The 13,282-nt window shown below is 38.7% G+C and overlaps 1 protein-coding gene across 1 annotated transcript in view; it reads right to left on the bottom strand.

Annotated features, from left to right (window-relative positions):
* Positions 1-13,282, bottom strand: part of RABGAP1 (RAB GTPase activating protein 1) — a 155,620-nt gene that overhangs the window by 120,927 nt on the left and 21,411 nt on the right. Inside the window, exon 2 of the mRNA XM_065879947.1 lies at positions 10,616-10,815. Within this exon, the coding sequence (XP_065736019.1) occupies positions 10,616-10,765 (150 nt within the window). The 5' untranslated portion in view covers positions 10,766-10,815. The remainder of the gene's footprint in view (positions 1-10,615; positions 10,816-13,282) is intronic.

Genomic DNA, 13,282 nt, shown 5'->3' with positions numbered 1-13,282 from the left:
GCCCACCTTCATACCAATCAGCTCTACCTTGAAAATATATCCTGAATCACAGTCCATTCACCCTCTAGTCCAAGCTAACATTATCTCTCCCTTTCAGGACTAAAACAGCCTGCTCTTCTTGCTGTCAATCTTGCCCAAAGTCAGCACATGTGTACAGGTCTGGCTTTCAGGTTCCTCTTTGCTTTTGTTCCTTGGGGACTTTCTTCACTTTCTTGTGAATAGAGCTATGTAATTGAAAGGCTATTTATTCTACTTCATCCAGCTTTCCGAATTATCTGTATTGGGACATTTCCAAATACAATTCACCCATTTAAAGTATACATTCTATTCTATGGTTTTGAGTATATTAACAGATATGTGCAACCACCACCAAAGTCGATCTTAAAATATTTTCATTACCTCAAAAAGAAAACACCCTACCTCCTTAGGTATCAACTCTCTCTTCCCCCAGTATCTCCAACCCTAAGCAAACACTTATTTATTTTCTGCCTCTAAAGATTTGACTATTCTAGACATTTCATATTATTGGAACCCTGTAATTAGTGGACTTTTGTGACTTATCACTTAACATAATGTTCTTCAGGGTTCATCTGTGTTGTAGCATGCATCAGTACTTCATTCCTATGACCAACTAATATTCCACTCTAGACCACATTTTATTTATCCATTTGGTAGTTGATAAACATTTAGGTTACTTAGCTCCTTATATATCCTAGATATAAGTAACTTACGGTTTGCAAACATTTTTCTCTCATTCTGTGGGTTGACTTTTCACTTTTTTGATAGTATCCTTTGAGGTAGAAAAGATTTTATTGTTGATACAGTCCAATTAGATCTATTCTTTTTCCTTTGTTGCTTGTATTTTTGGTATATCTTAGAATGCACTGCTAAACCTGAAGTCATGAAAATTTACCCCTATTTTCTTCTAAGAGTTTTATACTTTTAGCTCTTACATTGAGGTCTTTGATCTACTTTGAGCTAATTTTTATATATAGTGTGATGTAAGGGTACAACTTCATTCTTTTGAATGTGACTATCCAGTTGTCCCAGCACAATTTGTTGGGGAAAAAAAAAATCCGTTCTCAACTGAATGGTATTAGTACCCTTGCTTCAATCAGCTGACCACAGAAACATGGTTCTATTTCTGAACTCTCAAACATATTCCAATGACCTTCATGCCTATCCTTATGTCAGTACTTCACTGTCTGGATTACCACCGCTCTATAAGTTTTGAAATTGCAAAGCGTGAGTCCTCGACTGTGTTCTTTATTTTCAACATTATATTGGCTATTTAGGGTCCCTTGCTATTCCATACAAATTTTAAAATTGGCTTGTTGGGCTTCCCTGGTGCCGCAGTGGTTTAGAGTCCGCCTGCCGATGCAGGGGACACGGGTTCGTGCCCCGGTCCGGGAAGATCCCACATGCCGCGGAGCGGCTGGGCCCGTGAGCCATGGCCGCTGAGCCTGTGCGTCTGGAGCCTGTGCTTCGCAACAGGAGAGGCCACAACAGTGAGAGGCCGGCGTACCACAAAAAAAAAAAAAAAAATTGGCTTGTTAACCTCTACAAAGATGTTACCTGGGATTCTGATAAGGAATGCACTGAATGTGTAGCCCAATTTGAGGAATAATGCCATCCTAACAAGTCTTCTAATGCATGAACACTGGATGAATTTCCACTTATTCAGGTCTTTAATTTCTTTCAACAATGCTTTGCAGATTTCAGAGTATAAGATTTTCACTTTTTTAAACAATGCAAAGTATTTAATTCTTTTTAATGCTATCATAAATGCAATTGTTTTCCTACTGTCATTTAAGATTGCTACTTACAAGTATACAGAAATAAAATTGATATTTGCATGATGATCTTGTATTCTGCAATCCTGCTGAACTTATTAGTTTTAATAATTTTTAGTGGATTTCTTAGGACTTTCTACATACAAGATCATATACAAGTGCAAACAGAGATGATTTTTATTTCCTTCCTCCCAATATGGATGTTTCAGGTTTTTACATGCCTAACTTCTCTGGAAATAACCTCAAGTACAATGTTGAACAGATACCCATGCAGTGAGCCTAAACGGAGGAGGAAAAAATCTACTCTTTCACCAGCGAGAATGATTTTAGCTCTGGGTTTTTCACAATTGCTATTTATCTAGTTGAGGAAGTGCCATTCTATTCATAGCTTCATTTGTTTACTTTCATGACAAAGTGTTGAATTTTTATCAAATGCTTTTACTGTGTCTACTGAAATGATTATGTTTTTGCTTTTAATTCCACTGATATGGTATGTTACATTAATAGATTTTAATGTTAAACCAAACTTCGATTCCTTCGATTCCCACTTGATCATGGTATGTAATCCTTTTCATATGTTGATGAATTAAGTCTGCTGGTGTTTTGTTGAGGATTTTGTCTCCATATTTATAAGAGATACTGACGTGTAGTCTTCTTATGAAATCTTTGTCTAATTCTGGCATCAGGATAATATCATCCTCATAAAATGAATTGGGAAATATTCTCTATTTTTTTGGGAGTGTGTTAAGTACTGGTATTCTTACTTACACATTTGGTAGAGTTCAGCAGTGAAGTCATCCAGGTATATTTTTTATTGCTAATTCAATCTCTTGTTATATGTCTATTCATATTATTTATCAGTTTCATTAGTTTTTCTTGAAATTTGTCCATTTAATCTAAGTTCTCTAATTTACTGGCATACTACTGTTCATAAGATTCCTTTATAATCCTTTTTATTTATGTAAGTTTGGTAGCAATGTTTCATTTCTGATTCTAGTAATTTGTGTCTCCTCTTTTTCTGTTGGTCAATCTAAAACGTTGTCAATTTTGTTGATCTTTTCAAAGAACCAGCTTTTGGTTTCACTGATTTCTCTATTGGTTTTCTCTTCTGTTTCATTAATTTTCACCCTAACCTTTTATTTCCTCACTTCTGCTTGTTTTAAGTTTAGTTTGCCCTTGTTTTTCCAATGTCTTAAGGTGAAAAATTAGGTTATTGATTTGAGATCTTCCTTCTCTCATAATATAGGAATTTACAAGTAGAAATTTCCCTATAAGCATTATTTTAGCTATATTGTGTAAGTTTTGGTATACCTTCATTTTCATTCATCTCAAAGTATTTTCTAATTTCCCTTTTAATTTCTTCTTTGACCCATAAGTCATGTGGGAGTATGTTGTTTAATTTCCATGTATTTGTTAATTTTTCAGTTTTACTTCTGTTACTGATTTCTTCACTGTGGTTGGAAAAATAATTTAGGTGTACTTGAGAAGAATGTATATTACTGCTGTTGAGTACTCCAGAGATATGTCAGGTCAAAGTGGTTTACAGTGCTGCTCTAGACTTCTATTTACATATTGGTCTCCTGCTTAGTTTTTCTATCCGTAATTGAAAGGAAGTATTATAACAACAATTATTGTTGAACTATTTCTCTGTTCATTTCTGTCATTTTTTGCTTCAGGTATTTTGAAGTTCCTGTATTAGGGATTTCATTGTTGGACCTTCCCGGTGGTCTGACCCTCATAGGATTATAAAAAGCCCTTTTCATCCGTAGTATCATTATTTGTTTTAAAGTCTATATTGCCTAACATCACTATAATCACTCATTTTCTTGTGACTGTTGTTTGCATATCTTTTCCCATCTATTTAAGTTAAATATATTTACATCTTTGAATCTAAGATGTGTCTCCTAGATGTTGTTTTATCCAGTGCTGACAATTTCTACTTTTTGATCATACTGCTTAATCCATTCACATTTAATGCTATTATTGATATAGTTCAATTTAGGTGTGCTATTTTACTTTTTGTTTTTAATTTATCTGTCTCATGTATTTTTCATTCCTTTATTCCTCCCTTACTACTTCCTTTAGTTTAGTAAATAACTTTCTAATGCAGCACTGACATTTCTTTAATATTATATATATGCACATGTGTGCACGTGCACACACACATATACATATATACGTGTACACACCACTGTAGTGGTGCCCCTTTGGATCCTTACTGTTCTTCCCCACCTCATCATCCCTCCCCCAAGGCAACCACTCTTCTGCTTTCTGTGAGTGTAGATTCGTTTTGCATTTTTTAAAATCGTATATAAACGGAACATACAATATATGCTTCTATTTATAGAGTTGGAGGGGACGTCTGGCTTCTTTCAATCAGCTTAATTATTTTGAGATCATTCATGACTGTGGTAATGAGAGGTCATTTTTTTTTGAGTTCATTCTTTTTTTTTAAGAGTCTAAATACTTCTCATATTGTTTTATTTTTTTTATAAAAGTTCCGAGAAAAGGTCTTTGTTTTATACATATATATATTCCAACTTTATTGAGACTTAATTGAAATAAAATATTGTATAAGTTTAAGGTATACAACATGATGATTTGATACACATATATATTGGAAAATGATTCCCACAATAAGGTTAGTTAATACAACAACCATCAACTCACATAATTACCATTTTTAAAGATTAATCTCTTAGGAACTTTCGATTAATTATATAATGTAGTATTGTTAGCTATAGTCCCAGTGCTGTACCTTAGATCCCCAAAACATATCCACTGCCTAACTGGAAGTCTATACTGTTTGACCAACATTTCCTCATTTCTTCCACCACCACTGCCCACCTCTGGGCAACCACCATTTTACTCAGTTTCCATGAGTTTGGCTTTTTTAGATTCCACATATAAATCGTGGGATGTGGAATATGTTGTGTTTCCATATTTGTTTCTTTCAAGATGCTTTCTGATTTCCCTTTTGATTTCTTCTTTGACCCAATGGTTGGTCAGGAGCAGGTTGTTTAACTTCCACATATTTGTAGATTTTCAAGTTTTCCCCATTGTTTTATTTCTAGTTTTATACCACTGTAGTCAGAAAAGAATCTGGTATGATGTCAGTCTTCTTAAATTTGCTAAGATTTGATTTGTGACCTAACATATACTTGTTTTGAAATGGCCCCTCTTTTAGTTCCCATTTGCATGGAATAGCTTTTCATCTCTTCACATATGACACATGGATAAGTCTAGGTGTGTCCTTAAAGCTGAAATGAGTCTCTCTTTTTTAAAAATTTATTTTTGGCTGTGTTGGGTTTTCGTGGCTGTGCGTGCACTTTCTCTAGTTGCGGCGAGCAGGGGCTACTCTTCGTTGTGGTGTGCAGGCTCTAGAGCGCAGGCTCAGTAGTTGTGGCGCAGGGGCTTAGTTGCTCCACGGCATGTGGCATCTTCCCAGACCAGTTCTCGAACCCGTGTCCCCTGCATTGGCAGGTGGATTCTTAACCACTGTGCCACCAGGGAAGTCTTGACATGAGTCTCTTATATGCAGCATATAGTGCGGTCTTGTTTTTTTAATACATTCTGACACTTGTCATTTGATTGGACAATTTAATTCATTTGCATTTAAAATGATTACTGATAAATAAGAACTTACTAATATTATGTAATTAATTGTTTCCTGGGGACTTCCTCTCTCCTTCATTTCTTTTTTTTTTTTTTGGCCATGCTGCACGGCTTGCAGGACCTAAGTTCCCTGACCAGGGATTGAACCCACACCCCTGGCAGTGAAAGCACGAGTCCTAACCACTGAAGCCCCAGAGGATTCCCTCTCCTTCATTTCTGATGGACAACTTTGCCAACTAAAGTATTCTTGGTGGACAGTTTTTTTCTTTTAGCCCTTTGAATATATCATCCCATTCTCTTACGGCCTGCAAGGTTTCTGCTGAGAAATCTGCTAAAAGCCTTATGGGGGGTTCCTTTGTAATGTGAGATAGTTTTTTTTTCCTCTTGCTCGTTTAAAAACTGTTTGTCTTTGATTTTTAAATTTTATTGTAATATATTTTGGAGAGGATCACTTCGGGTTGAAATTCTGGGGGCACCTATAAACTTCATGATCTCAGATATCCAAATCTTTCCCCAAACTTGGGAAGTCTGGGGGCTTCCCTGGTGGCGCAGTGGTTGAGAATCCGCCTGCCAGTGCAGGGAACACGGGTTCAATCCCTGGTCCGGGAAGATCGCGCATGCCGCCGAGCAACTAAGCCCGTGCGCCACAACTACTGAGCCCGTGTGCCACAACTACTGAGCCTGTGCTCTAGAGCCCATGAGCCACAACTACTGAGCCCACATACTGCAACTACTGAAGCCCACGCACCTAGAGCCTGTGCTCTGCAGCAAGAGAAGCCACTGCAATGAGAAGCCTGCGCACCGCAATGAAGAGTAGCCCCCGCTTGCTGCAACTAGAGAAAGCCTGTGCGCAGCAACGAAGACCCAACACAGCCAAAATAAATAATAGTTTTTTTTTTAATTGGGGAAGTTTTCAATCATTATGTTTCTAAATAAGCTTTCTGCCCCTTTCTCCCTCTCCTGTCCTTCTGGGACTCCGATATTGCATAGACTGATCATTTTAGTGGTATGCCATAGTTCACACTGTAAACTGGGCCTGCTGGCCATGGGCCAGCTTTCTTCACTCCTTTTCATTTTCCCTCTGTTCTCAGACTAATTTCAAATAATCTGTCTTGTACTTCACAATACTTTCTTCTGCTTGATCCAGTGTTTTGATGCTCTCTATCGCATTTGTTTTCCCTGAGATGATGATGAGTGCTCAAGTGTGTGGTTTCTTCCAATCCCACAGAATCCGGTTGACTTTTTGCATGTGCTCACTAGCCATTTGCAAAGACTCACACATACCATTCTTGCCCTCAGGGTTGTGCACAGGGAGGCAGCCACAGGGTAGGGACACGTTTGGGTGAGGAGTGTGGAGCTCAGAGGTAGCCATGGGCCAGCTGGGGGATTGGCAGGGGAGGTGTCCCCAGTGGCTCATGGGTGGGCTTCCTGAGGAAGTCCCCGAAGCAGTTAATAGGATCCACGCCCCTTTGACATGTTCCATTCCCAATCTTGGCTGCTCTTCTTCCAGCACAACTGTCGACCCCCAGGTTATCCAGTTTATGATTCAGTATTCTGGATGGAGTGAGAAAGAAATGGGCCTTTCTGGCAGTGTACCACAAAGCTGGGAAAGTCAGATGCTCAATCACACACTCTCACTTTCCCCCATGGAAGAAATCATGAGCTAAATATCTGCTGGCACTGAGCTGTGCCACCTTGGGGGTGGGGTGACACACATAAAATGAAACTGTTCCTTTCATCGTCTTCAATGGGTCCAATCTTGGATGTTTTTGCACCAACAATGTGCTGGAACTTCTCTGCTGGACTCCTGGACTTCCATGAAGGCACTCTTATCCATTAGTGTCTAAATTGGTGTTCTTTGAGAGTGGGATGGTAGAAAACTCCTGTACTGCCATTTTGATGACATTTCTTTCCATTAATTCTTTCTTTTGCCCATTGAAATTTACTGTTGAGCCTCTCCAGTGAATTCCTCATTTCAGTTATTGTGCTCTTCCACTTCGGAATTTCCATTCGGTTCTTTTGTAATTTCTATCTCCTTAATGATATTTTCTATTTGATTTTACAGTCATCATACTTTCCTTTATTTCTTTAAGCATGATTTCTTTTAGTTCATTGAACATGTTAATAATGGCTACTTTCAAAGTTTGCATATTAAGTCCAATATTTGACTCTCACAAGCAGTATGTGCTGCCTTTTAAAAAATGATGTATAGGTAATATTTTGTTTCTTTGCACGTCTCACATTTTGTGTTGGAAACTAGATGTTTTAGGTAATACGTTGTTCCAGTTCTCGGTACTGGTCTCCACACCCTAGGACTTATTTTTTATGCTTGCTTGTTTGTTTAGTGACTAGCTGACTTATTTTAGTAAATTCTATTCCCCTAACTCCCATGGTGTTAAACCTTCGATGTTGCTCCTCTGGGGTAATTTGGATTTGCCTTCAGTCATCCTGGGATAGTAGTTTTCGCAGGATGCTCTGTCTCTATGACTACATGTGGATATTAAACTCCACTAATTGTGGCTGATTTGCTCAACAGTTTTCAACAATCCACTAAGGTAATAAACTGCTCCACAGAAAAAAACAATAAAATTAGGATACTCTGGGCTTCCCTGGTGGCGCAGTGGTCGAGAGTCCGCCTGCCGATGCAGGGGACACGGGTTGGTGCCCCGATCCGGGAAGATCCCACATGCCGCGGAGCGGCTAGGCCCGTGAGCCATGGCCGCTGAGCCTGCGCGTCCGGAGCCTGTGCTCCGCAATGGGAGAGGCCGCAACAGTGAGAGGCCCGCATACCGCAAAAAAAAAAAAAAAAAATTAGAATACTTTGACAGGAGAGCTCCAGAGGTCAATGTTTGAGCTCTGTCCCTACCACGGGCAGTCTTCTCCCTGCAAGCCTACAGTTAAACCGTATGTCCAACCAATCTAACAATCTCTTCCCAATTACCTTTCACCACAACCTCCACTGTTTTTGAGGGTACCCTTAGGCTTGAACTTCTCTACACTGTGTTGTAAGTATGATTTTTTTAAATTATTTATTTATTTTGGCTGCATTGGGGTTTTTTGTTGTTGTTGCTATGCGCAGGCTTTCTCTAGTTGCAGCGAGCGGGGGCCACTCTTCGTTGCAGTGCGCAAGCTTCTCATTGCGGTGGCTTCTCTTGTTGTGGAGCACAGGCTCCAGGTGTGCGGGCTTCAGTAGTTGTGGCATGTGGGCTCAGTAGTTGTGGCTCGTGGACTCTAGAGCACAGGCTCAGTAGTTGTGGCGCACGGGCTTAGCTGTTCTGCAGCACGTGGGATCTTCCCGGACCAGGGCTAGAACCCATGTCCCCTGCATTGGCAGGCGGGCTCTTAACCACTGAGCCACCAGGGAAGCCCTCTGTTGTAAATAAAGCCGGTTCCTATGGGAAGAGATAAGGAGCTGTTTTATGTCCCACTTCTCACTGCAGGCAAAATCTCTGAGCTATAGCTATGAAGTTGGGAGTGTAGACAATGACGTACTTCTCTCTGAGCGACACATCTTCAGAAAATGAGTATTTGGTAGGTGTGGGAGGTTGCGTAGTAATCTCTGGTATTTTTGACTTCCCTCTATTAGTGTGGAACCACTACCTTACATGCCAGAGCCAGGGTAAGGGTAAGGGCAATTGGGCTCTCAGTATTCACAGCAACACTGTGCCCTACGTAGAGCCTTCATCCCAGAAGTAAGGTCTGGGCAATAAAAGGCAGCCCCTACCACTCATTCACACTTGGCCAGCAAAAGGTGATGGAGGCAAGATGAGGAATGCTCTCATCCTGCTCTTCACTGGAAGACAGCCCTCCAAGTGGGAGCTGTGAGGAAAGGAAACCCTATTTTCTTGACTGTACCAATCTGGAGTGGAGTTACCATCTTGCTCAGCTGGAAGATGGGAAGGAAAAAACAAGTCTTGGTTCAACTACCACAGATTCTTAACCAAATTTTAGTAAATTTCTCTGAATAAATGTTTCTTCAATTGCTCTATGTCCTTTAGAACATTTCCATAGACTTTAATTTAAAAAAATAGTAATTGTCACCAATTTTTCTGGGGAATGGGTCCACAAAACTCACACCATCCATGCTGTCTCTCTCAGCCAGTGAACACATTCAAAGCTCTCCAAAAATCCCCTTCACATTTATAATAAAGTCCAAATTCCTACTAAGCTTTATAAAGTGCTGCATGATCCAGTTCCTGCACATCACTGGATCCCATTCTTTAGCACTTTTTATTTACTTTACTTACTCTGCTCTAATCTCTGTCCTAAAAAGGGTGGTCTTCCTAAGGGTCTTTTTATTTGCTGTTCCCCGTGGAAAGTGCTTTTTCACATTTCTCCATGAACAAGTTCTTCCTCATTTCATTCAGATCTCTGCTCAAATGTCATTTCAAGACATTCTCTAAAACAGTACCTCCCATTCACTCTTTATCCATGTATTCTGCTTTGATTTTCTTCAAAGCACCTAAATTTACTTAACATATTCATTTTCCTATTTGCTTAGAGTCTGTTTCCCCATTTGATTAAAAGCTCTAGGAGGGCAGGGGGCTTTGCTTGCCTTATTTGCTACTGTATCCCGAGTATTTATAACAGTACTTGGCACAAAGTCAATACTCAATAAACACTTGTTGAATAAATAGACATAAACAAGAATCAAAATATTTTTAAAGCTACTTACATTTTAAGTGACATTAACAGGTAATCTGTTCTTACTTATATCCATAAAGAGCAAAACAGTAACAGAGTATGGGAAAAGAAGTTAATAGTGATTTATTTGGCAGAGAAAATATAAACAGAAATGGCCAAAAGCCAGGAATTTTAAGTTCTGTTTTAGTAATTCTAAAACTTATGTTTATAAATAGCACTGCAGACCTGCCACTGCCTTTACACTACATACACCAGGACCAAAAGAAACAATCACCTCTAACTCAATGGGAACATGAAACAATACTAAAATAACAAATGCTTATACTATGATCACTAGTTTTTACAGTTAGGGATATCAGAAGATTTAGAAGCTAATCAAATTGAAAATCCTTAATCAGATATAAATTTTTCACTATCACTAATTATAAATAAAAAGCTTTAGCATTAAAAAAAGAAAGGATATTATTTCCATGTCCTCACTTTCACTCCATATACCTTCCTATTAAGGCCAAGTTTTGCTTTAGCAAGGCTAAGCAAAAGAAATGTAGGTTATGTAGTTTTACCTTGAGTCCTGTTTTCTCGTCATCACTTCCATTATTTGTAGATGGTGTCTCATCTCCTTGCCTGGAAACCAAGACAAAATCTTCACTATTAAGAGTAGACACAGAGTCTGAGGAGACACTGATTTTTCCAACAGAAGCCTTGTCATCCATGACTCAAGAATGAAGCTCAACTCATGAATGATTAAATATTTTAAAAATGCCTGAAAAACAAAAACCATAAAGATACTCATATAGAATGTCTGCCAGATATTCAATTGTTCTAATTTTTACAAAATACATATGGAAAAACTTAGGGGGGAAAAAAAAAACTTCCAAAATCTTTCCCAAAGACTTTCACTACTTACAGTTTAGGCTTTTTATTCCAGATATAAGGGAATTTGATGAAACTGAGGGCCAAGGTACTTCAGATTTCAAATATACGAATAAATAAATAAAACATATTCCCTTGAGAATAACTCTGCCTACCTACACTGATTTCTTTGGCATATGTTGTAACTCTATTCTTTTTAGAGAAAAATTATGAAGTACTGAACTTGTTTTCTATCCTTTAATTTGTAAAGCTATATAAACAAATGAAATTGAAAGCGCTTAGGACAATAACTAAGGTTTTCCTAACATTGCTGATACTTATACTAACAACATGTTTTAAGAAACAAAATTTCATATTAACCCCCCCAAAAAATAAATTCATGGCAAGGCAAGCATAAATTCTAGAGCAGGGAAATACCTTACATAGCAAGAAATCAGAAGTCTATTAAAAACTCAATATTCCTATCCCACAGTTTCTTAGAACTCAGCTCAATATGAACATTACCAATAAAAGAGTTTCATGCCAAAATTTTCCAGCAAGAAGTTAAAAATGTGTCAATTATGAAAAGCTATTCAATTATTTATTCACTCATGGAATAAAACTCGAACTCATCTACCATTTAAAAACGTGGTTCTGGGGACTTCCCTGGTGGTCCAGTGGTCAAGAATCCACCTTCCAACGCAGGGGCTGAGGGTTTGAGCCCTGGTCAGGGAACTAAGATCCCACGCGCCTCAGGGCAAATAAGCCAGCGTGCTGCAACTACTGAGCCCATGCACTCTAGAGCCCACGTGCTGCAACAAAAGATCCTGCATGCCACAACGAAGAACCCACCACAAGGAAGACCCAATGCAGCCAAATAAATAAATAAATAAATTTTTTTAAAAATTCCTAAAAAAAAAAGAAAAACCTGGTTCTGCATATTTTGTGGCAATGTTCCCATTTGGTTGCCAAAACAACAACAGAAGAGACGATACAACATTATACTCAGAGAGCTTTAACCAATAAACAAAAGTTGCTCTAAAAAAAAAAAAGTAGTTCTCACTGTATACTCATCTTGTACCTCAAAGAGGTAAAGGTTCTGAGAATCTGTTTAGTCTCTCCAATTAAGAAGTCCTGATCTATGCTTTGGATTTTTAATTGAACATACGTTTATTGAGCATACACCATATGCCAAGCACTATTTTTTCTTCAAAGGCTAACATCTACATAAACACATGGCAGCAAGAATTGCACAATCCCGGGCTTCCCTGGTGGGGCAGTGGTTGAGAGTCTGTCTGCCGACGCAGGGGACACAGGTTCACGCCCCGGTCCGGGAAGATCCCACATGCCGCGGAGCGGCTGGGCCTGTGAGCCATGGCCGCTGAGCCTGCGCGTCCAGAGCCTGTGCTCCGCAACGGGAGAGGCCACAACAGTGAGAGGCCCACATACCATTAAAAAAAAAAAAAAAAAAAAAAAAAAAAGAATTACACAATCCCTGAATACCACAGTTGGAAGAAAACCTAGAAATTATCAATACTGTTAAACAGATAAGGAAATGGCAACCCCAAGAGGTGTAGGGTCATTTAATCAGGCATAACTAAAGCTCAAACCCTGGACTCCCCGCTTTCTATTTAAACTAACTTCCTTGCTTAAAGGCTTTACGTTTCATAGGACTAAATCTAAATGCGTAGCGTAGCATTTAGAGATGCTTCAAATGTACTTTTGAAAACTTTTTTTAAAATGTAGTTCTGCTTCATCTATGCAATGAATACTTACCAAATGTCTAGTTTATAAAGAATAGAATATGCTAAACAAGAAAAAATAGATTCTTGCCCAAAAGGAGTTTATAATTTAGTAGGGAACAGAGGCAAGTTGAACAGGTTAATAGGTACTGATTTAGGGTAAAGAAAACTATGGAAACATGTTAGAAGAGTTAAAAAATATACTAGAGGAGGTAATATCTTTGCCAAGGATATATATGTTAATACCTTGAGGTATCTGCCCTCCTAGGATCCTCCTCCTAATGTGGTTCCCTTGCTTCTGTACTCAGACAACTAGAAATAATCGTTCATGATCTAATAACCCTCCTTTTCCAAGTGGCCTGCCCATTCTTTCCCCAGAGTCAAATGCACTGCCTGCCTTGTTTCGGTTCCCATAGCAATTTACATTTTTTTACAGTACCTATTACGTTGTGTTACAATTTGATGTTGAGTCCCTGAACAGCAAACTTAATATTCATCTATCTATTTCACAGATTAGGAAATTGAGGCTTAGAGAGACAGTGTAACTTGTTCAAGGTAACGGTTGTAATTTAACTGGTTAGAAGCAAAGCTAAAAATTGAACCAACATTATCTATGATTCCAGAAGCTAAGCTCTT

The sequence above is a fragment of the Phocoena phocoena genome, chromosome 6, assembly GCF_963924675.1.
Source record: "Phocoena phocoena chromosome 6, mPhoPho1.1, whole genome shotgun sequence".
Lineage (NCBI taxonomy): Eukaryota > Metazoa > Chordata > Mammalia > Artiodactyla > Phocoenidae > Phocoena > Phocoena phocoena.
This window is presented reverse-complemented; position numbering and strand designations above follow the sequence as displayed.